The sequence below is a fragment of the Pelobates fuscus genome, chromosome 9 (assembly GCF_036172605.1).
Source record: "Pelobates fuscus isolate aPelFus1 chromosome 9, aPelFus1.pri, whole genome shotgun sequence".
NCBI classification, from domain to species: domain Eukaryota; kingdom Metazoa; phylum Chordata; class Amphibia; order Anura; family Pelobatidae; genus Pelobates; species Pelobates fuscus.
Genome location: NC_086325.1, coordinates 157,401,549 through 157,427,586, shown reverse-complemented (window position 1 = coordinate 157,427,586; position 26,038 = coordinate 157,401,549). Strand labels below are relative to the sequence as shown.

General features: G+C 41.0%; 1 protein-coding gene across 1 annotated transcript; it reads left to right on the top strand.

Annotated features, from left to right (window-relative positions):
• The first annotated feature begins 1,065 nt into the window (after positions 1-1,065).
• Positions 1,066-1,813, top strand: LOC134572562 (small ribosomal subunit protein mS38-like). Its single transcript, XM_063431610.1, has one exon. It carries the CDS (start codon positions 1,144-1,146, stop codon positions 1,729-1,731), a length of 588 nt encoding a protein of 195 aa, XP_063287680.1. The 5' UTR covers positions 1,066-1,143; the 3' UTR covers positions 1,732-1,813.
• The last annotated feature ends 24,225 nt before the right edge of the window (positions 1,814-26,038 follow it).

The window sequence follows — 26,038 nt, the reverse complement described above, 5'->3', positions numbered from 1 at the left end:
TCAGCCCATGACCATCACGGTTGACTGGGGAATTTGCCCGATGGCCAGTCTGGACCTGCACAAGACCCTATTATACTAACAACAACAGAAGAGTTCAATATCTGTTGGGGACAACATCTCCGCCACAAGGCAGGACATTAACCAATTGTATGCTAACATACAGTAGTTGTTTGCACCCGACTTGGCAGTTGTGAAAACTAAAATACAAGCATTGACAATCAGAGTACCGGCCACAGATAAAGACATCCTAGATGCAAAGCAAGGAATTATTGTGTTGGTGGAAAAAGTTCACGGATTAAAAAACATCCCACTCTACCCTATCTCTAGGTGAGAGACTTGGATGGGAGGGACAGATGGAAGGCATTAAAATGATAGAAGTTGCGGACTCTTACACCTGGGAAATTTCCACACTTTATTCATCATCTTATAGTTTCAGTGTTACCGGCAAAAAAAGCCAAACAATTCACCTACGGCCAGGTTTACAAGGTTACTAAATCACTACAAGCACCCAACAACGCCTCTCGGGATGCCAAACGCTCACCGACAAACTTTGTCTAATGTCCACATAGGATAAGGATAAAGCACTTTATGAGTTTGAAACGAATACTCTCATCTTTTTGTAATGATTTAACCAGATTCACACTAGGGTGGAGAAAGTCCATGCAGACCATCATTAAATCACTCAGAGATGCTGGTCTCGCATATCACTGGTCAGTCCAGAGAGCCCTTACAGTAACTAAGGAAGGAAAACCATTGTGATGACTGTTGTCCTTTACAAAAACAAAAAAATAATTTTATGGGATGTGTATTAAAGGAAACAACTGTATGAACGGACCTTATAATACAATTTATAGGTGGGACCACAAAAGGAGGTAAAGTAATGTCTTGTGACCCTGAGATACTTTATAACATGAATTGTTAACTACCCTTAATATTGTTTATTTGTAGCAACTGGCCAATTGTATGACCAAGTGGTTCTGAAGGTGGTTCTCATGGCATGCATTACATGACTGAACTTTTCCTGTAAACCATCTATACTAGGGAATTCAAATCTAACATGGATCTGAACACAAAATTGCAGGAACGGATGTTATTTGAGGGTGTTTTTGTGGACTCTGCGGCATCTAATTAATTTCTTAAGATATGTGGCTATCAAGGCTAACCTCGCAGATGGTTAGAGCCACACAGCGTACAGGATGTCTTTTGCCACGCTGTTTAAGTCCAAATTACAAGACCATATCTGCATTTTATAGCACACGGCAACAACAGAGACCGCAAGTACCTCCCCAAGTATGGTACAACTTTCAGCCTGAACTAGATGAATTTCTGGTGCCCCGCATGATGTCAATCAGCCCTTTAGAGAGCATGATTACTTCCCGTTATTTCCTGCCAAAACCAGAGTCCTCTAAAACACTTGAAGAACCTCTAGAAAACATAGTATATTATGAATGCCCTACCCAGCAGGACACTGAGGACATGGATGAAGATAGGGAAGATAGGGGTGCAGTGCATTGCAAAAACGTTTTGAAGATTCGACGGAGGAAAATGAACAAACACAAGTATAAAAAGCTTATGAAACGCACAAAATTCCTCAGCCGAAAGATTAGAGATGGACGCAGACTTAGGAAGCAGGCCAAATTTGAAAAAGATTTGAAAAGAATCTGGAGGAGAGCAGGACTCAAAAAAGCGCCTGATGGTTGGCAAACACCAAAGATCTACGTGAAGCACTGAGACCCGGATAATCTAAATTATACTTTTTCAGGATTTATTGTACAATAAACAAGATGTTTACACACAGATCTTTGAAAATTCTTTTCAACTTTGATGAAATGAGGATTTTCTTTTCCTGCCAATTAAGGTTTTAATTAAATGGTCCACATGGTCAGAGGCAAAAGTTGTACCTGCAAATTCTTTCAGTTTTGGTGGCTATATATCATCCAAGTAATTCTGCAAATTGTGGAGTAGAACCTTACAATAATCTGCTAAATTTGCAAAAGCCCACCAAGGGTCAGTAAATGTGAGGTGGTAAAGTTTAGATTTACTTGCCTGAACCTGTCCCTCGTAGGTGAGACCATCTTTATTCGGATGTTCCTCTTCAGGAATGCGCCGGAGGCCTTACATCACTGTTGAGGTATATCGAAGATCCTGCAATATCCTCCATAGACAGAGCCAGTTCCCTGCATCCATCACTGGTGACTGTAGGGATTGACACTGTAGCTCTGCCCAGAGTCTGAGAAAGTCAGCAGAAAAAATATACAGAGATAATGATATAATGATAATACTTTTTCTCTTTATAACTCTTGACTTGGTTGGAATTTCAGTGAAATTCCAACACAGTCAAAATGAGTATTTCATAAAGCTTCTATCTTTATGAAATATACATTTTCCTGGGGTGGTGTTTATATCAGATGGGTAGTAAAACCACCTGTAAGTGGTTCTCTTTTCTAGAATTTAACTGTGGCCATTCTGTGAATATTTAACTGGCTTAGAAGGATGCATATAAGGGGGGTGATTTTTGACAAGAGAATTGAAAATTGGCCAAACTGGAAAACAAATCCAACTCAACTATATTCCAACTTGAGAAAAAGTCCGTAGAATCTTTACCATTATTTTTCAACACTATCAGGGTTTTTACATAAAAGTGAGAATTGTTGGAAGTTCTGAGTGAATTTCAAATTTAAGACTAATCTGGAAGCATAGCTGACTTGGAGAATTTCACTTTAGATTCCTGCCAATTTTTGCGTAATCTCACACCCCTTCAATGATAGTAAAGCTGAACCAGCTGAATACATTAAGCCAGTCCTATTGTGGAAAATAAAATAAAAAACACTGCTTAGTATATGTATTCCTAACAAAACATATATTTAATTATGCATTTTTTTTCATTGGGAGTTTATATAAAAACGGCATGCAAAGCTGCAAATTTCTTTTCTGGGGGGGGTGGGGCCGGGCCGCCGGGCCGACTGGCAGCCATGAGCGTTAGCTCCAGACCTGAGCACAAGAAAAAGGCACTAAAAGTGGGTGCTGAACACCCCAAAGTCGACAACTCCGCACTACCGGCAATGAGCAAAACCCCAGCATCAGACAGACACCCGATAACCACCATTGGCAAACTGGAAGGTGGGTGCTGATAACCCCGGCCTACTCCTAGCTGGGAGCCTCGAGAGGCAATTGAGCAGGGCCGACGGCGTGAGAGAGCCCTATGCGCCAACGATAAGTGACTGACATTACGCGGCCGGTGCCTGCCGGCGGCGCGGCCCCGCTCCCCCCCCATGGTCGGCGGGGGTTACCCCGACCTCATGGCGGCGGCCCTCATGGCGGCGGGAATCCCCGGGCTGGTGTTGTGCCGATCGCCTACACTGGCAAAGGCTGCCTGCAGAACAGCCTGTCAGGAGATTGCACTGTACTGATATGGGTACAGCCACAGCGGAAGTTACCTTACAAAAGGCTGTTTGGAACCCCATTAACTGCGCTCCGGACCACTCTGAGACGGGACACAGCAAAACATACTCACCTACCGTGGGGGCCCGGCTTGGACAGTACGTGTGGCCTTCGGAGTTACCGGCCTCCGGATGGATTCTCCGGCAACCAGCCCGCAGGAGGAGTAGATGCCCTGGCCTCTGGGTCTGAGGGGTCCCCAGAGGAACTTGTCCCTGTTGCCGTGAGCCCTGTGGACCAGGTGGTGGCGGGCTGTCCGGCGGACCGGTGGCCGTGACCGACGTGCACCATCCCCAAGAGTGTGGCCGGCGCCAGGAGAGACATGGGGGCACACGCTCCACAGGGGCTTGAGAGGTTCTGGGGAGGTGCAGGAGGCAGACTGGTAGTAGACTCTAGGTGTGGGGGTCATGTGGACGGCACCTGCCTCTGAGTGCCCACAGAGCCATGGAGAGCCCTGCTGGCGGGCTGAGACCTGCCTGGGGGAGACGGATGGGGGCTCGGCGGGCTGGGGGTCATATTGCTGCTGTGCCATAGACGGCCCTTACCCGACTATTATAACGTCCTGTACAGCTATAATACCTATTTGATTATTCTTTCATGAATGTAATGTTCCGTAGGTCTAAAGACCTTTACTGTATAATAAGCCGGGCTACTACAATGCGTTCTACATTGGGCCAAACTTGCCACTTCTCTTAAATGTGGGTGCCCTTATGCAATATATATATATATATAGTTTGTTTACCTATGCTTAACCCTCTAAAAATCCTGCATACGAAGCATTCTTTTTTATAATGCTAGTTACCACCTGCATTTCCAGGCACTATTTGAAGTTAAATAACGGTTGAGTCTTTTTTCTGAAATGTCCATACTGGTAATAATACACTGCATACAATGTACAATGTCCTATCCGGTCATATATCAGCACGGTAGATGTACTGAATGAATACAGCACAATAACTGCACTGCACGTTCCAACGTCCCAGAATTCTCGCATCGTACCTAACCCAAAGCACTGACACAAGCCAGCGGTCACGTCACTCTTGCATACAGCCCGCTGACACAGACCACAGGCATACACCTACTGACATGGGATAATGGCTCGAACGGCTAACACAAAGCACCCACGTAACCAACAAACACGCAACACTTGCACGCACCAGCTAATACACAACGCTTATTTAGGGTTAGACACGAGTACGGCTCGGATGCCTAAACAGCCTGCATAATGCGTTAACATACATGTTAAATGTGCCCTTGATCTAATTCATTTAAATTTAGAATACGCAAAGTACATGTACACTTCATCTACTTTAGGTATGGCTCGGACGACTAAACAGCCTGCAAAATGCGCTAATATGCCGATTGAATGCCCTTGATGTACCAAATCTCGCTAATCTATGTATGTTCAGTTTTCTATATTACTTGTCTGCTCTGACTTATATGCCTCTGCGCAGGCACCCTTATGTTACATTTACTGATTCAAAACATGCCTGCCCACGCTCTATGGCGACTCTAATAAACATATTTAAAACAAATCTAACATGGTGGCTAGAAGAACTGCAATTGGCAGGTTTAAGTATTAACAAATCCATGTAAAAATTGGACAGTAAAGCAAGCAAGGAAATCTGCCACATTCCCATATTTATCTTAATATCCTCTCAGTATCTCTCTGTTAAATGAATGTAATAACATCGAACATTCTTAGGCGTTCTTAACTCTGTCCATTCGTCCAGGAAATCCAAGATTCTGCTTATTAATATTGGGGTTTGCCTCACTCCCCTTGGTATCTTAATTCCTTTAGTTGACCGGCCCACAAAGAATAATATCATTTCATTTCATTTGATAAACTCCTCCATTCAGTCGTTGTACTTGAGTCCATAAACCAAGATAATCTACCCATTACCCTGGGACCCTGAAATTCTAGAAGACTTTTTTAAACCCAGGCTCTGAGATGATGCATATGGTAACGACACTATAGAGGCCATTTATTATGTGTGTTTTTTAAATACGAAAGAAAAAACCCAACATAGGATTCTTATCCACCATTATTTTTGGTTAACCGGCTGGTATTCTTGGCGACAATCTCTTTGGAGACATCCACTTTAGCCTGACCAAATCATTTAACTTTCTTTTTTCTAATCCATATCACCCAGAACTGACAAAGATAATTATTTATAAATATTTTAAGTTTATCGGTTATTTTTTAGTATGTTCTTCCAAACTTTACTGTTTGTTAGGATGTTAGGTAATGTAGCACCCTGCTTTATATTAAACCATAAAATATTTTGAAAGGGAAAAAAAAAAAGTTAGACTTAAATGTTATGTGCTCTTCGTGTACATTTAAATCTGTATACTTATTCATGTATATGGCCATTAACATATGTTCTAGGTATTTGGTTGCATTTGTTGGGACACAATGAGGGATCATAATCTCCTCTTAGTTTATTGGAAGGCCCATATTCCAGTAGCTACCCAAGACAGTATGATGTGGAACAAAGGACTTGACCATTGCTGCTGTCAATAAAGATCTGACCAATTACTCATGCACAGCCTTCTGTATACTCACTGAGAGAGTCGGGACTCTCCTGTATCTGTAAAAACCAGAGGAAGAGATCTGACCAACACTCCGATGGGAAACTTTTAAACACACACAGACTTTTTTTTTTCTTTTCTTTTTTTTTTCTGCAAGCAGTCATCGTTTTGCCAAATCCTGAGTAGAACCAGCTGAGGAAAGTTTGCCAAATTATTATCTTAAATTGTAACTGTAGCTGTGTTTAGTAATCAACTCAATGGGTTGAGACAATGCGTTCAGTGGGGGTTGTATGTGCTAAATCACCGCAGAAGAAGAAACCATTTATATTCTCAAAAATGTACTCTTAATCTTTGTGTGAACATTCTTCTTCTTGCTTCAATTGTGGACTAATGATACCCAGAAGGAAGGTTTCTAAAATTCATATGAAATACCTATGTGTGTATGTCATCCCACAAATAATAAGTCATGAGGGTTGTTTGACAAAGCAAACCTCGATTCTTCTAAAAACTTCACAAATCCCTAATGGGGTATCTGCCACCTTGCTGTGTTTGACTTGAGAGCCAGAAGACACCGGAAGTCCGTAGTGTACATCACCTTACTAAGACTTTACACTTTTATACAATCAAAGCGTCGCTGTCTAAACGATGAGTCTTCAATGATTCATCAATATAGTGAGTTATTGATAAGAAAGCCATGGTATGCTAACGCCATTAATAGTGTTGCAAAATGAGGCCTCAAGGGCCTTAAGGTTAGGTGAGTCTGTAGTGTACCATAATGGTTAGTGGGTGTATTGGTTAGGGGAGGACTTAGCGTTATCCGTGCCTTTCTTCCCCTAAATCTATTTTACAGGGCACAATACAGTATCCTGTATCTACAGCATCAAGTACAATTGTGCAATAAAAACTAGAATGACTTGTATAGCACCAAAAAATTAAACAGCAGTGTGCAGTAGGAAAGAAGACACACATGTTGTTATAACAAAACACGTATGATATCTGGGGCAGCAGGTGAAGAAGGCCCTGCCTAAATGATTTTGCAATATAAAGGTACAGCAGGGTATACTAGCCCTGTGCTGACAAATACTGCCACAGTCTTTTTAATACGGTGACGTTATAGAGTCACTGTAATGACACTAACTTTTAGCAGTCAACTTTAAAAAGTGTACATTTTAGCAAAAATCAATGTGCACTTCAATTTTTCTTTACAGTTCAACTGATTTAACCTAAACTCGATTCCTTGTGAATTATTCCCCATTCCTGAGTAGTCAAAAAAAAAATGAAAAAACCCCTATAGGTTCAGGCTTGGTGCAGAGCTGTGCTAGGGAGCATCAGGGCAGTAAAGTGGGGGAAGGGGCTGAACACAGGGATTTTTATTGTAATGCAAACATGAGAAAGTTATTGTAGGTGACCATGTTTTAGCTTTCAGAGCATTAAGTAGCCAAACAACTCTAAAATAAACAATTGGATAAGGCAAATGTCCTTCTATTGTGACTTTCCGTTGCGGATTTAATGTAAATTAACTGACCTCATTCCTGGCATTTCATGCTTTGTATCCACCATGTTGCTGTGGAGAACGCATTCTCCACCATTCCCTGTGAACGCTTTTCCAGCTCTACCTTCTGTTGACTCTTTAGTAAGTGACACCCATTGGGTATGGCACAGTAAATGAAACTGGTTTGGTGAGGTGATAAGAATTTTTCATCCGAACTATTATGCATAAGTTATCATTTGGTTTCCATGGCTCCTGGTTAAAATGGCAGTCTGAATTAATTTTTTTATCTTTTTTTTATTTATGAAGCCTCCGCACTGCAACATCGTTACTACATCTGCCGTTTTATTTTTATAATCGCTTAACAGGGGGAAGATAGACAAGAAGCAGATGTTGGGACGGAGAGTGGATGGGTGAAACACGTGATGTGTTTTGTAAAGAACATATGGAAGTGTTTGAAAATGGTGGAATGTTCATATTAAACAATAGATGGGCAATTCTTGGCAGCTGAGATAAAAGCGAAGAGTTTAACCACACCATTTTTATTGGTAAACCTTTTGTGAAATGCTCGTCATTATATTGCATATTGTTTTAATTTAGAAATAGATAGTTTATTCTCTAAACTAGGACTGAATTAACCTAGTGCTGACTGGAGCTGAGACTCCAGTATCGCCCATTTTAAAAAATATTATCTTTTTTTTTAGTCATGATAAAGCTGACACTGTGTAATTGCTCTTGCTGCGTCGATCTCTTTAACATTGGGGCGTGTCCCCATTCCACTACCCTCAACCTTACACTAACCAATCCAGATTAACTTCTAGCAATATTTCCCCTAACCACACACATTGACAATCTCAATTATACTTTACTAGATCGCACTTCTGGCTCCCATCCACTCTGTGTCAGATCTGGAAAGGCGCCATGTATGTTTAGATTGTAAGCTCCTGGGCTATTTAGCAAAGTACCGGTACTCTATATAAAAGAGCTTCAGTGGCCAGATCTCGACTCACGGCAGGACCATCTATTTATATTGTATGGTCTTTCCCCCCCCGTTGTACAGCACTTTGGAATATGTGGTAGCTTTATAATTCCATTAATAATAATAATAATAAATACTGTTTTGGTTTGTTGCAGTTTGCCTAGGGTCTCCCTACCGTAAAAGGGTTATCGGACATGAAACCCTTTGCTTAATAGGCTTGGAGGTGTATCACACTTCACTGATGACCCACCTGTAGGCATTTTTGCTTTGGGCTGCCTTTTCGGATGGAATCAGTCTGATATGCAACCTGCCTTAGTTCTTTTTTTAATGACACTTGAGTGGGGACCCACCGAAGGTAACGGCACACTGCTGAGCGAGAACAAACTGGGACATAATACTGCCAGTGAAGGAGTTGTGAATTCATGTCAGAGTTTATCATGAGAAGAAGTTGTGGGGAAAAAAACATAAGCTAAATTACATGTTTATTAGGCTTAACACAGATGGAGAACACAGGCACAAATCACGTGATCTGAAGCCTTAACTATTTGCATATCAGTGTGTTGTGTAACATGCACTTTCAAAGATTTAATGAACATCCTTGCTAGTTTAGAATCGTAGCCTAGATGGCAAATCTCCTCTTAAAGGAACATTCTGGGCACTATAACAACCTTATCAGAATAACTCCAATATAGAAATGGTAGGAAGCACTCCAGTAAAAAAAACAAAAAACCTGTAATTAGGCGCTTGAGCCGAATGCAGGGTTCCTGTTCACCAAACCATAAAGTAATAGAATATGCAACACTCTGCACACATCATTAAGGTCAGTGCTAGTTTGTTCAACCAGCACGGCTAGGCAACGTTTCGGCAATGTGTGCTGGGGATATCATTTTCTATTCCGTCATCGGAATAAAATTATGGTCCAAGAAGGTTCCAGGCACTAACTTACCTTCAGGAGTTACTGTTAATAAACGTTTTGACCCAAGAGTCTTCAGTCAGGAGCCTGTCAGCTCTGCCCCTCAACTTCCTTTTGAGTCCAAGGCTTCAATCAGGAAGCTGTGAACATTCACATAACGTAATCAAAACCGTATGGCTGCGCGTCATGGGAAATATAGTTTGGAAACACCTGGAGTACCAAGCATAACCTTTACTGTTCTAAAACATGGATTTGGAACTCTAGGTAATATTGGTTACAGAACCACCAGGCTTTGAGTGCAGTTTGACATCACTTTCATGGAAGATATGATGGTGCTTGCAACAATGTTCCTCTTAGGGACTATTGTCACCGCAATCAACATTCTGATTTCATGTAGAAATGTATAGGTATTGGCCCGAGTCGTTGGCTGTAGGGGGAAGAAGTGCTAAGCTATCCTCGTACATTTAATTCTTTCTAAATTCTTTGGCTCTCCTCACTAAAGCTGGCTTGGGTTTTTCGTTGCTCATCTCTGCAATCCAAAGGCACTCCTCGAACCAGCTCAGATGTTGTGAACAGCACTGATACACAGTGCTGGAAGGGAAGAGAAGGGGCTGGAACAATTTCTATGTACGGAGGGCTGTGGCCCTTGCACACGTTACAAGAAACATATGCCTCACTGAGGCAATATTTAGATGTTACAACATGGTCCAGTCGGAGGGAGGTGAATGAGTGGTGGTGTTTTCTGCTGAAACCTTTAACAATGCTCTAAATTTAAGAGACAAAAAAGAAATGACCTCGTTTTTTAACCCCAGTGGAACCGAAATATGTGGCTTGGCCAATGCTTGTTCCTCATTTTCTGCTTCCCATCTGGTTTACAGCTGACCAAACTGTCTCTTCTCCCATTTCAGCTGGACTCTATCCAGGAGGTAGACGAATGTAAAGCAACTTCCACGGAGCACACCCCTGTTTTAACATGACTTCACAGTACAGGAAAAAAAACCAGACTAAGCGCTTACCAAACCTCGGAATCCATTTTCTATAAATCTAATTCTTCATGGGATGAGGGTGGATGGAATGTCTGATTTGGTTAACACATAGAATGTATGCTCATTTGAGCACAATGCTTTACTTTTTCCCAAACATAAAACTTGTCTTGTTACAATTGCTTGCACGTATCATTTACCATTTGTACAACATCACAGCATATGCTGACCATTTATAAACTGTATGTGATTTAATGCTAATGTCACTGACGTGAAATGCAACTTTGGTTCTCCTCTTTATAGCTTGCCTGCAGTGACACATATTTCTTTGATTTCTTTTATTTCTTTTTTTCATGCACCAAAGATCGATCTATATAACATTTTTCGGCAAAAAAGGAGCATGTCATTTTTTCATATACTTGCCATTAAAAAGGAAATGAACCTAAAATTACCAGCATCTTACCACAATCCGAACCTTAGCAATGGGTCCCATTTAATATGAGTGGGACATCTATCTCATTCATGCAACTTTATTGCATTTTCTTGTGATTTTCTATATGAGAATTGTGCATTAATTGTGTTGCAGTGCCTGTGCAGGATGCTTTAAAAGTATATCTAAATTTTAGAGGGGAAAAAAGGGACACTCCACAGACCAAACACAAAAAAACACTGTTTAGTAGATATACCCCCTTTTTTATTTTTTCATAGGGAGTGTATTTAAAAAAAACTTGCAAAAGCTGCAGATCTCTTGCAATCCCTCCCCTTCTAACCCTGCCCAGACTTTCTGTGGTTGTCCAATGAGAAGGGCAATTGCTGCCTCTTGAGTTCAGCTCCACTTTTCTAACCAAACCAGGAAATAACTGGACAGGTTGGTTGTCTGACAGCTGGGGGGGTGTAACAAGGTTCATTTTATAAAAGTGCCAATTTCAATTTAAAATCTGACTTTTTGTAAAATGGCAAAAAGAGGACACACATTTTTAACACATAGAGCACTTCAGCAAGCTAAAGTGCTTTAGGAGTCTGGTGTGTCCCTTAAACTTTTTTTTATTTTGTTTTTTAATTCTAATCGTTCTCTTTCTAACAAGTATATTAACATAAACCACTCTCAAATGTGACAGATGATCTTTAACACAACCTATAGGCCATCTGTATGATTTATAGAAGTCCGTGAGGCTGTATTCCTACTGACCCACACAGTCCAAAAAGGGTTTGTTTTATGTTTGCTACATTTTTCCAAGCTGAAATCCCATTTACATCACCCAGGCTACAGGCAGAGCAGCATACGTTTCTAATGACTTATTTCTCCCTCATCACAAGTGGTTAAAACCACGTGACATTCTTATTGTATCTTGTCACTTGTAAGTTCTTTGTAGTCTTTTAGGCACTAAGGGCAAATAATTTTTTTGGTGCATGCTATTTATTAAAAGTAGAGAATGTGTTTTGTTTTGTTTTGTTTTTTCTCTGCACTGCAAAAAAAATAAAAAATCTTAACAGATTTCATTTGCAGAGATTCCAAACCATAACTTGCACATGTTTTGGCAGAGTTGCCAAAAATTCCTTCTTTTTTTTTTTTTAAAGAGAAAGAAAAAATGATCTAGGGGGACTAACTGTGGACTGGAGTTTAGCAATTTTATTATTGGCTTTTTCTATTTCACTCTTTTGTTGAAGGGATTTTAAAAGTAACACTCAAATCACCAAAACCACTACATTGCAGTGTAGTGGTTATGGTTTCACGAGTGCACTGGCTCCCCCTCAACTGTAAATAGCAAATGATTTTAGAAAAGTTGGTTTCCTTATCGGGTGCTCACGGCCTACACTGCAGCCTCTAGGACAGCTTGATGCAGTGCAGGCCTAAGCTCATTGGCTGAGATCGATCAGCTGATACTGTCAGCCTATGCGCTGGCTCTACATGGCAAGGCTTAGCTCAGGAGAGCTAATGGAGCCTTCTAGTTTTCCTGGCTGTTGAAAGGAGACTAGATGCTGCATCCAGCAGACCCCAAGTACAATGTCAAACAATTGTAAAACAGCTTGACTACTTACAACGGGGATTGGGGATGGCACCAGGGCACACTGGCACCTTAACCACAACAGCGGCATGTAGTGGTTATGGTGTTTGGAGTGTTTCTTTGATTGTGAAGCTAGATTATCCATGCCAATAGGATTGGAGCGAAATGTAAATGGTCAAGAGCAGAAAAACGTGTTGGGTCTGACTCTCAGGGATGCAGTATTGTGTAGGTGGATGCGATAATCATATTGATATACCTACCTTGAACATCTTTTCTGTGAGAATGTAAGATGATGCAGAAACAGTGTAACATTGAAGCCGGTGAGATAGCTCAGTGGACTAATGCATCATCAGTAGAATCTGTTCAGTCCTTGGGTCGCAGGTTCAGACACCTGGGTCTGCTGGCGGCCGCTGGGGGAGGTCTGCTGGAGGCCGCTGAAAGAGCTGTTCTGTCTCTGCTCCCCAGTGTGCAGCTTAATGAGACCTACCTACCAGTAGACCTACCTCTGCAGCCATCAGACCGCCTCAGCGGCCGCCAGCAGACCTCCTTGAGCTTGTGTTTTTATGCCATTGAGCTTATGTATATCAGTGACATTTTGTCTATGATGCTGTGTATCAATGAGCTTGTGTGTGTCAGTGAGATTGTCTGTGTCTGCATGTGAGTATGCTTACTGTATAATTAAACATTTTACTCTGAAAGGACCAATATTATATATTAGAAAAAGCAATATATATATATATATATATATATATATTACTCAACCATGTGGGGTGGCAAGACATAGCCTTACATATTGCATACGGCAATATATGGGGCTGGCATAGATTTTTTTTTTTTTCCCAGGGCTGCTTTGTATCCCCAGTCCGGCCCTGCCAGCAGGGTTGACTCAGCCCTTCATCCTTCCAAGGTAGATAAAATGAGTACCATTAAATTGGTTAATAGTTACAAACCCTGGATGTTGGGCTACGGTAACGTCCCCAGGACGTGCTTGAAAACCAGAGTAATCTTAAAAGTTGGTGGAGCTAACTCAACTCTTGATCAGAGATAAATGCCACGATAATCCATTTTCTTCATCCCCAAGAAAATAATGATTTACTGCTACAAAAGCAAAGGATTTACCTGCTGTATGCTAGGCTTTCAGTTTGAACCAAAATAATTGATCAAACGCAAAACAGTTATAAAAACTTAAAGAAGCGATAGAAATAATGTTGTTTTATGTTTGAACATACTATTTTAATTTACCATATCTGTGTTGTCTTTCCTTATTTTATTTATGTCTGCAACCTATTACGGGGCAATCTTTTGACAGGATATGTCGGGAATGGGATACAAAAAAAGATTTTATTTGTCAAAAATGACACGATTACAATCTTTCGAAACCCGCCTTTAATTACCCTCACATGGAAGATCAAAGGGCTTGGAAGAGTTTTAACGTGAGGTGGACTTTTAAATAAATTCTCTTCTTGTAGCGGGCTTTCTCGAGGTGCGTTCTCTAGAATATGTGTTTATAATTAACAAAGAATAAAAAAAAAAGATATGTGGACATTGTATCACTGCAATATCAGTTGGGTGATGCAATGCTGCCGAGGACTTTATCACTTCCTGTTGTAGCTTTCACAGAGCTCCCTAATGAGGAGCACAGATGTAAACGGTTCCTCAGATTAAATGCAGTTTAAACGACCTTCTAGGGATGCCAGTCTCCATTTTGGACCTAAATCCATCTGTTCCCCTTTGATTATTATATTGTCTCTTTTCCAGCAGTTGCACATTTTGAGCCTTTTTGAAGGCCAACTGTCACCTCAAAACTTTGTTTTAATTACAATGACAATTTCATCACGTTTTTGAAGGAAATAAATGATTTGTTGATATAAGTATAGGGTGGGCAAAAATTCAGAGAAGGATTTGACAGGTAAATAGTTTATTTGTTAGTAGGTCATTTTTTTTGTTGTAGGTACATATTAAAACGGAATCTTGGGTAATCTCACAAAAGAGCTATTAGTAAAAATAGAGGAATTTTATTTTCAAAATGGCAGGCCCATTATATTGACGCAAAGAGAAAAATGTCCTGGAATGTGGTTTCAACGGGATGGGGCTACTGCCCACACAGCCAGGACCATAATGGACCTCCTGAGACATCTGATCAAGAAATTCCCAAATTAGTTGGCTGTCACATTCGCCCAACCTTTCAGATCCCCATTACTGGGGGATATCTGATGGATCGGGTGGATGTGAAAAAGGAGAATATCCATGCAGAAATTCCAGCGCTAGAGTCTCAAACATTAACAAATGTTATGAACAAGGCAATTGAAAGAGCCCGACTTTCCGAGGCCAAAAGATCTTGTCATTTACTCAAGGAAGGGATGAGTTTTTCTCATTTTTTCCCCCCAATATACTTAATTTAACAAATAATATATTGCTTTTCAAAACTTGGTGAAAGGATCATTAGATTAAAAACCAGTGTTAAGGTGAATGTTGTCCTTTTAAACCTGCATTGTCATTTTTGAGTTTTACCTTAGAGTTTTAGAATCTTTATGAAAAACTAAAAAAAGTTTTTGGAATGTCAATGAAGATGGAAGATATACTCACATTATGTAGCACGGGTGCAGCTTAACAGAGTGTTAAGAGTGTTGGCTGTAATTTCTGATGGCTGATGGAACAGGCATTCGATCGCACAATGCACAACAGATGCCTATGGGCACGTATGATATCATGTAGAGAGGGAGAGAAAATTGACTTAACCCTTTGCCTGGGAACCGCCCAAAACACAAAAATTTCCCTAGTGACAGTTCTGCTTTATCTCTACAGACAAAATAATTCTGCCATAAGAAATGGACCTGTGAAGAGATGGTCTAAACACCATAACCACTTCAGAACATTGTTCTCTTCTTAGATTAATATAAGCCCAAATGCCTGGATTTTATGTTCCTGCCACCCTGCTTCGGAGACCAGCTTTACACCATCACTGGTTAGTGCTCATGGGTTTTCCTAATGAAAGCTGTGAGCTTCATCAGCTGTCTTATAGGTTTCTTCCCCCAACATTTGGGCAACTTTCAGCTGTCCTCAGCTGCATGCACACCAGTTACTTGGTTTGCAGAGACTCAGGGCTGCGTGGTGATCATATTGGTCATATTGTGCAAGATACATGCAAAAGTAGGATGGATATCTCTGTAACCTTCTAGGAGAAAGCCAAGCTGCAGCCAGAAGCATGCGCATTGGACAACTCTGGTCATCAATGCACACAACCCCATTCACAAAACTGTGACCAGGGCTTTGTACAAACGGAGAGCAGCAGCTTATTGGTCCATTCTATTGCTCCTGCCTGATAAACCCCCACTGCACAGGGCATTACTGGATATGATGGTAAAACCAACAAAAAGGAGTCTCCAGATTAAATTTCTTTAGTTTAGAAAAACGGTTCCGATATGATAACATTATACAACTATTTCTGGGCCAGTACAAGCCATTATCTGGAAATCGATTCATAAACAGGGCTATACATAGGACACGAGGTCACGCATTTAGACTGGAAGAAAGGAGATCTAGTCTAAGGCAAATAAAAGGTTTTTTTTACAGTAAGCACAATAAGGATGTGGAATTCTCTGTCTGAAAAGTTGGTTTTATCAAAGTCCATACAGATGTTTAAACTGCAATTGGATAAATACTTGCAAACACATAATATACAGGGATATCATTATTAATGAGTGGGGCAATAGCTGCTTGATCCAAGGAGAGAGCTGACTGCCATTTTGGGGTCAAGAAGGAATTTTTTCCTAGTTTGTTGCAAAATTAAAAGTGCTTCAGACTAGATTTTTTGCCTTCTTTTGGATCAACAGCAAACACATATGTGAGAGAGGCTGAACTTTATGGACGCAAGTCTCTTTTCAGCTATGTAACTATGTAACTATGATTGGTGGAGCCTTTTCCTGGCTTGTATGTAGCTGTAACAGCCACTCTCAAGATACATAACTGTAAAGGTGAGTATCCTTTTTTTAAAAATTGTATTTATTTATTTGAATTGTTTTCTTGCACATATGTTTTGCTGCGTTAATACAAAGAAAAAAAAACGTTGTTTTTTTTCAATAGTTTTCCTTTAAAATCACCATCTTATACTCTGCTCTTCTCCGTGACCAAAAATGGCATTGAAGAATCCCCTTTTCCCATTTGCATGAAATATAAGCAAACAGATTTATCCGAAGATTGAATGTGAAACATTACAATGAGCGACTAGGGGTGATCCCGCACCGGAGAGTCGCATTATTGTGTGAGATTTGTAAACGAAGCAAGCCTCAGAGACTAACATTTAGAGCTTGCAGCTGGACATTTGTTTTACTAACATAGCTGTGTTTAGATTGGAAAAGATCTGCACGTTGCAGCTGTTTTAGCGTCCACAAACTAGGGCAATCAAACCGTCGATGCCATATTAAAACCGTATGGGAAATGTATCACAGATACTAGCATGCAGCTTGTGGAATTAGGGTGATTTAGCAGATGGAAAGCATGTGTTTTGCTGTCGTTAGAGTGGTGATAGACACGTAAGAGAGATGTATCCATCAATCGTATGGAATTGTTTATTGGTTTTAGAGGAATTACATTGTTCGTTGTGTTTGTAGCGCTGTCCTTTTAGAGTTAAAGAGTATCTAGAACATATTTGCCCTACTTTCTAGGGGTCCCAAGTCAAAATATTTAAAGGATTTTTTTCCTAATATAACTAATGTGTTTAATATACACACTCCATAGAAAAGAATAAAGACGTTCATGACTGCTTGGTTAAATACAATACAATACGTTAATATGATTTTACAATACAAAAGGGACAACTTGCTGAAGACTTTTATATGTGAAAAGTTTGTCCTATTTAGTTTTTTGTTTTGTGTTTTCATTTTACAAAAAGTGCAGATTTCAATAGAAATTGGCACTTTTATAAATGAACCTTGTCACACCCACCTGGCTGTCAATCCGACAACAGGTCCTTTTACTTCCTAGTTTAATTAGCTCAGTGGAGCTAAACTTTGAGAGGCAAATAAAATCATAAAGTCTCATAAAGCCATTTGTGGCTTTGTGGCTTTACTAAGGGAAAAATCAAATAGATTTTAAAATAGATGTGGAGTTATACAGACTAACCTGGGAAAATAAAAATAATTGATTATGTGCTCTAAAATTTGGTGACGGTTTTTGTTTTTTATTTCTGTTATTTATGCTGGTTCCTAGGGGATCGTTGTGATAATATCTTTCTGTATAATGTCAAATAATGTGTAATAATTTATTCAAATATTTATCTGTTTGTAACATTATATATGAATCGAATCTCTTAGGCCCAACATAATTGTCTTTTATTGTGAAAAAGGAAAATGTTTCAATAAAAAAAAAAAAAAAAAAAGTCTCATAAAGCCAAATAGATTAATGGCAACCTTAAATGCTTATAGAGTAGTGCCCCTCATGGTATTTGTTCTGGTGAGTATAATCATTCCGTTCAGACTTTTTGCAGAGAAAATGCAGTGTTTGCATTACAGCCTGGGGATACCTCCACTGGCCACTCCTCAAATGGCTGCTAGTAGACATGTGCAATTCGTTTCGGTCCGAATTAAAATTCGGCCGAATTTCAGGTAATTCGGACATTCGGGTGCTTCCGAATGTCCGAATAGTTGAATTGCTGAAGTCCCGAAGTGCCGAAATTACCGAATTTCCAAAGTGTAGTAGTGCCGAAGTTCCGAGGTTGCCGAAGTTCCGAGGTGTCAAAGTGCCGAAGTTCCGAAGCACAGTATTGCCTAAGTACGAATATACTTACCCAGTAAAAGAAGAAGAATGTTACACAATTTTAAATAAAAAGTATACAAACATAGACAGGATTCAGCTGTAAGCATTTGCAACAACAATCAAGTAACATACATTCATATAAAATGTAAGTTACTTAGCCAGTCAATGTAATGACAGGAATGAATAAGTAGATAACTCCCTAATTCCCACGGTATCTACTAAAGCTATCTACTAAAAGGAGCTATCTACTAAAAGGCTGAAAGACCTAAATTGGTCTTTCAGTCAAATTTACTAATACTAAGTAAAGATTACTTAGTATTAGTAAATTATGCCCCTACTCGCTATACCGTGAGTAGGGGCATGTCTATTAAACAGTGAGCCGCCTGTTGCTGCTCACTGTTAAAAAAAAAAAAAAAAAAAAAGGGTCCCCCCTCCTTGAGCGGGTCGGGGCCCTAAAAGTAAAAAAAGGGGGGAGGACCTATTGTCCTCCCCACCGGCCCCCACCCCTGAGCAGTGGGTGGGGGCCCTAATGTCCTCCCCCCTGCCCCCTACCCCTGAGCGGAGGGTGGGGGCCCTAAATACAAATTGGGGGGGGACCTAATGTCCTCTCCCCTGGTCCCCACCCCTGAGCGAGGACAATAGGTCCCCCCCCCTTATTCTTGTTTAGGCCTCCACACACCGCTCAGGGTTGGGGGCCAGGGGTGAGGACATTAGGTCCCCCCCTTATTCTTGTTTAGGGCCCCCACCCACCGCTCAGGGGTGGGGGCCAGGGGGGAGGACATTAGGTCCCCCCCATTTGTATTTAGGGCCCCCACCCGTTGCTCAGGGGTGGGGGCCAGGGGGAGGACATTAGGTCCCCCCTTATTCTTGTTTAGGGCCCCCACCCACCGCTCAGGTGTGGGGGCCAGGGGGAGGACAATAGTTCCCCCCCACTTGTATTTAGGGCCCCCACCCGCCGCTCAGGGGTGGGGGCCAAGGGGGAGGACATTAGGTCCCCCATTTGTATTTAGGGCCCCCACCCGCAGCTCAGGGGTGGGGGTCAGGGGGGAGGACATTAGGTCCCCCCATTTGTATTTAGGGCCCCCACCCGTCGCTCAGGGGTGGGGGTCAGGCGGGAGGACATTAGGTGTCCCCTCATTATTCTTGTTAAGGGCCCCCACCCACTGCTCAGGCGTGGGGGCCAGGGGGAAGGACATTAGGTCCGCCCCCCCCAATTCTTATTTAGGGCCCCCACCGCCACTCCGGGTTGGGGGCCAGGGGGAAGGACATTAGGTCCCCCCCAATTTGTATTTAGGGCCCCCACCCATCGCTTAGGGGTGGGGGCCAGGGGGAGGACATTAGGTCCCCCCCTTATTCTTGTTTAGGGCCCCCACCTACCGCTCAGGGGTGGGGGCCAGGGGGAGGACATTAGGTCCCCCCCATTTGTATTTAGGGCCCCCACCCACCGCTCAGGGGTGGGGGCCAGGGGGGAGGACAATAGGTCACCCCCTTATTCTTGTTTAGGCCTCCACCCACCGCTCAGGGGTGGGGGCCAGGGGGGAGGACATTAGGTCCCCCCATTTGTATTTAGGGCCCCCACCCACCGTTAAGGGGTGGGGGCCAGGGGGGAGGACATTAGGTCCCCCCATTTGTATTTAGGGCCCCCACCCGTCGCTCGGGGGGGTCCAGGTGTGAGGACATTAGGTGTCCCCCCCCTAATTCTTGTTAAGGGCCCCCACCCACCGCTCAGGGGTGGGGGCCAGGGGGGAGGATATTAGGTCCGCCCCCCCCAAATTATTATTTAGGACCCCCACCGCCGCTCAGGGTTGGGGGCCGGTGGGGAGGACAATAGGTCCTCCCCCCTTTTTTTACTTTAGGGCCCCCACCCGCTGTGAGCAGCCACAGCACGGTATTGCGAGTAGGGGCACAATTTACTAATACTAAGTCATTTTTACTTCGTATTAGCAAATGTGGCTGAAAGACCAATTTAGGTCTTTCAGCCTTTTGGTAGATAACTCCCTAATACCGTGGGAATTAGGGAGTTATCTACCAAGCGGCTGCAACAAAAGTCCCGAAATGCCGAAGTTGCCGAAGTTTGCGAAGTGTCTAAGATCCGAAGTTTCTGAAGTTGCCGAAGTTGCCAAGTGCCGAATTGCCGAAGTTGCCGAAGTGGTCAAGTGCCGAATTGCCGAAGTCCCGAATTTCGGAAAGCCGATCCGAGCCAAATATTTTCCCCATGCACATGCCTAGCTGCAATGAGGAGATGCTGATTGGCCAGGGGTGTGTTTGACTTGTGCTGGCTCTGCTTGTGTTTCATTTTTTCACACTGAAATTTGCCAGATTGGTCATGTTGCCTTTGAGATCGTATGGTAGCCCAGGAATGAAAATTACCCCTATAATGGCATACTATTTACAAAAGTAGGCAACCCAAGGTATTGCAGATGGGGTATGTCCATTCTTTTTTAGTAGCCATACAAATATATGCATTTTATTGCAGTTACAGCTAACAGTATTATGCTATTCACAGTTAAAATGCCATCCAGAACAAAAAAAAAAAAAAATTCTTAATTTCTCACATTTTTTTTTTTATACCTTATTAATAATAAATTGTTTCATATATTAATATTTGATATGACATTACGGCCCTGTTTCTCCTGAACAAAATTATATATAGTAAGTGTGGGTGCATTTGATATGAAAGAGGTGAATTCTGTTTGAACAGACATATAGCGCAAATTTAAAGTTTTGTTTACGTTTTGTTTTGATTACAACTTATACAACTGCCTCAGTCCTTAAGGGGTTAATAAACTGATTATTTATTTATATATTTTTTATTTTTTTACAATATCCAAACATCCAGGTTGCTTTATCAGGATATCCGTTTTGTGTCTGACATTAATTCACCACCATCGAGGCTTCTGTTAAGGTAAGGGAACTATTCACTAGATATAACATCTTCAGCAATTTTGTCTGAGAACGTGTATTCCCTTGTCAATCCTTCACACTTTGGGGTTTAGTGAATGAGCCCAGAGTGCGCAGTGGCTGGTGAGATTGTCCATTGCTAAGTTACAGAATAACACAGCTAAGATAACCGCAGACATCGGGATAAGCTGTTATCTTATTTTCTGAAGATGTGCTTTTCTTCTACTTGTCTCTCTTATCTTGGTCAGCGAATGCTATTACCCACTGATCCCCCACTTAAAACACTTCCACATGTGAGTCTGGCTCTCTTTATTTTCCTCTTGACATTTTCCATACTGGCATGTTTTGGAGGACCTTTGACAGCGCCGTTCAATAGATTATATTCCTTAAAGGTCCTAATGGCCTTTAGACAAATTGCTCTGGCGTTTAACTGCTGTGAGGTTGCTAAATCAAGAGGGGAGGACTCTAATTTTATACGTGATTCTAAACTTTCAACTCGAACCTCACCCATTGATAAGAAGGTATCCTTCATCACCATCAGTGCCATCCCTACCATGATAGATACCCAAAATAAATAATGCCAGAGTAATAACCAGAAACTTTTGAACAACATTAGATCCCAGTATGGGATGAGCCTTTAATTGTATTTGTTGGTGGTGTGTTTTTCTGGTACATTTTAGCCAACTTTTGGTCAAAGCTAGGCTACCGTTAGTGTGTGTAGATGACTAAAACAATAGTTCAAGAAAATGTGTTCCTTCTGTGAAGTCATCATCGTAGTATGAATTTGGGGTTAGTGGAATCATTTTTAAGGCTTTTTTTTCTTAAATGAGATGAGTTTTGATGATCATGATGTAGGTTGAGTTGGAGATCACACGGTTGGATTCTAGAAAGTGATACTTCACACAGGACAAGTTTGTTATCCGCACTCATAGGGAATCCCTAAATATAAGGAAGAAATTGTAGAAAAAAATGCACATTTATTGATCAAGTATGTGCCAGACACATATTCACAAGTACACACTGTTGGACACACATACTCCATTCCACACACACTTATCATACAGACACACAATCAGGAACACATTTTTATGGAAAGGTATATGGCTGAAATGGAGAAAATTAGGTCATGCCATGACAAGTAATATTCATTCATGTCGCAGAATTATGAAGTATAAAAGCAAGTCATTTATTCATTGTATGGCTAGGAACCCAAGCCAAGGCTTATATGCCCAGCCATTGTCCACTTTGGGAAAGTGGTAGGTTAATTGGTGGCTGCCAAAAACATAATTCACCAAGCAAGTGATGAGGAAAATCCCAGAAGAGCCACTCACTGTGCAGTGCTTGGTCCATAAAATGTTGGTGCTACAGATCCTGCAGCGGGTGTAGCAGGTGGCTCTGAGCTGGGAATATGGATGCAGGTCACCTGCAATTGGCAACAGGACCTTATTTCTGAATTCCAGGGGGTGCTCTGCCTCTCACACTGAGGGGTGACGTGCACACTTGGTCTCCAGTAAGCATTGGATGCGCAGAGCTGTTGTCACCATTCCTTTCCTACTGTGACACTCTGTGCACGCCAACCTCTATCCTTAATAACTGCCTTCTCTGTATCTGCACGCTATTCCCACCTGATAATAAAGGATTGGGCCGTATCAAAAGCAACACCAATAAACATTGCAAGGCCCCAAGAGCTGTACCGGACCCCTTACCAGGGTACTGCTTATACCCCCCAGGATGGTGTGATGGTGGTCCTGCATAGCTAGATATGTATGTGAAGTAATGTGACTGACTAGCTGTAAAAATATACTATTCTTTAAATCGTCTCCATTTCTACCCAAAATTGCACCAGTTTATACAATTTATAGTGTGGATCTAATAAAAAAAATGGTTTACATTATTTGGCTGAGAAACTTTTTTTTGGCGGTATGGGGGGGGCTCCATAAAAAGTATGAGTAATAAAATTCTTCTTCAAATATTTGAGAAATGGGGGGGGGGAGGGGGGAGAACATCTGAAATCTGTAGAATTACTGTAACGCAACCCACACACCACAAATCTATGAGTAATCAGCGAGATAATGTGGAGACTTGGTTAAATGTACAGTACATGCATTGAGGCTATAAACCTTCTCAAGAGAAGAAAAGAACAGACTTGAAACTACAGGATGTTTAGGTCAGATCTCCATGGTAATTTCTTAGAAATCCACATTATGTCAACCAAACGAGATCTTTTAAAATGATTCCTTCCAAGATCCTGAGACTACACTGAATATGTTTTAATACATTCATTTTCCTTGCTGCTCTTTCAGATAATAAATTGTTTTTAGATAACTTGAGAGTACAGCATTAATCAAAGACACATGTATAGTTCAAGAAGATTTTTTTTTTTCTTAAGGTAGTGTTTTTTTTTTTTTTTGGGGGGGGGGGGGGGTTCTGGTTTGTTTTTAACTTAAACCAGATTTGTTTAGAAATAGCTCTTGAGTATCTCATACCTTCAATATGTTTTTTTGTTTTTTTTCAATCGCAATTTACTTTAATCAATTAAAAATAATTGAATTTTTACTTGACTATTTATGATGACTAATTGAGTATTTTGGATTCTAGTTGTTTTACCTTGAATCTATATCCTGTGCAAATAACATAATTAAAAGCTCCGGGTGTCACTGTTTGAGAGGGGTAAAAATGTTGAGAGGGGTAAAAATAGTTGCCAACATTTGAAAAAAAAAAAAAAATTCAGCGACACTTTGCAGCACAGCTATTAATTACTACCTTAAAAATTAACCACACCCACTGCAGCAAAGCCACGTCCACTCTGGCCAACCCACATAGTTAATCTCTGCCTACTTATCATAGTGCGGATTACAGGCTCTACTTAATAAAGAGAGATTTACAGGGAATTGACATGGTAATTTTAAACTCAAGACCAAAGTAGCAGAGTTGGAAAAATTCTTCCATTCAGCTGCACTATTTCGACCTAAAGTTTGAAAGTCCAATCTCAATTCCCTGCAATTCTCTGTTTACTGAGTAGACCTTTATAACACCAAGTTCCCACCAACAGTACCATGTATCCATTGTGTGAGAGAGATACATTTGCAGCACAGCATCTATATCAGGCAGGTACATTTGATCACTTTTAGGTGAGTTGGGTATCAGTAGTGACACTGTCAGTACAAATATAGAAAGTCCTTGTGCAGATGTGCTTCCGGTCAGAGAGTTGTGTCTATACAATAGAACATACATTAGTTCACAAACAGACAAGCTCACTGACCCACACAAGCTCACTAATTAGAAGTTCACTGACACACACAAGCTCACTAAATACAAGCTCACTGACACACACAAGTTCACTAAATACAAGCTCACTGACACACGAAAGCTCACTAAATACAAGCTCACTGACACACGAAAGCTCAATAAATACAAGCTCACTGACACACACAAGCTCCCTAAATACAAGCTCACTGACACACACAAGCAGTACCATCTTAACAGCGGTATGGGTCCCAGAGCAAAGCAGTGCACTGGGGCCCTTTCTACACAACAACTCGCAGGAAAAAAAATCTTATATTTATTGGTGAAAAAAGAACAGAAAGATAAAAGATCACAAATTAAATAAGATAACACTATGACCGTGTGTAACAAATTATTGAGAGCCACTAGATACAATAAAAACCTTCCCAAGTTTTTTTTTATATAGTATAGGCGTAAAAGCAAAACTAGTATCAGCGCTTAGCAGATATTCCCTTATAAAGCAAAATAGGGAAAAACAAACCGTGTTTCAATCAAACCAAAATGTTAGAGTCCCAATATCTATATATAAAAAAAGTATATTTTCAAATGTTTAGGGAATTGTAGTGGTTGCACAATAGTCTGTGTATTCAGACGTTGGAGTGGATCCCATCCAGATAAAACGTTATATCCAATATTTAAAGAAAACACTGACCTAGTGTGATTCTGTGAATATAATTTATTCCCTATACAAAACCCCTTTGTGGAACTCTTACAGAATATGTTGGTGGAACTTATCTCTAAGTGCCACTAAATGAGCATGGGTGCAATATAATACATCACATAACCTAAAAAATACGTTTTTTTTACACGTATTGTCTACAATATTCTTAACATCATCACAAGTATTAAAAAATACAATAACGTAATAACATTATCAAATCAACATATAAAAAAGATAACGTGTATCTGTGTGAAGAGATCAATGCAAAACAGAAATTCCATTAAAATCGTTCTATTTAAAGATGGACTCATTCAAATCTAATAAAAAAAATAGATCTAAATGGATATAAAAAAAAGGTATAAACAAGCTTAAAATAAAGTTAAAATTAAAAGCCTTTTTCATTCCAGAAGCGCACAGCCCCTAAGGATTAATAATAGACGATGCAAATTAACTAGAAAATATCAAATGCATTCATAAAATATTGGTGATCTCGAACTCGGCATATAATCCAAATGGGACTGTGGCAAAACTAGCCACTTAAAACTGTATTTGCTTAAATGTGTGTCTATAGCTTTAAGGTTGTTAGAACCAAGTGTATTCCTGTATATTGTATTTTATGCGAACAACAGCATTCGTATGCTGGGGGCATGAAAGCCACCAGCTTTCATACAGTAGTTTCACGAACAGTGAATTTAATCACTGTTCGTGAAACGAACAAACTACCGAATGGGAGACCACACACAGGAGGTCGTGTGGTTCCCATTAAATATTGAAACATTGTTGCAATCGGTAATTAGAGAGATTCAGGGTGGCCGCCGTTCGGCTACCGACCACGCGGCGGTCGGCCATCTTGGATCCTTTGTTAGCCCAGCGGTATTTGGTCGTCGAGCGCATGGAACTAAAATCGGCTACTCGACGGCACGAATACCGGTGGACTTCCAAGCCTTTCGGGAGCCCCGGTCCTTCGGTAGTTTGTTCCCATACACTCAGACCCCAGCTATCTACCGAACGTCCATTCGTTTAAATATAATTAATAATGTTAAAGTTATGCATTTTCATGTAAAATATTGGTTCTGCTGCACGGAGGGATAATCCAC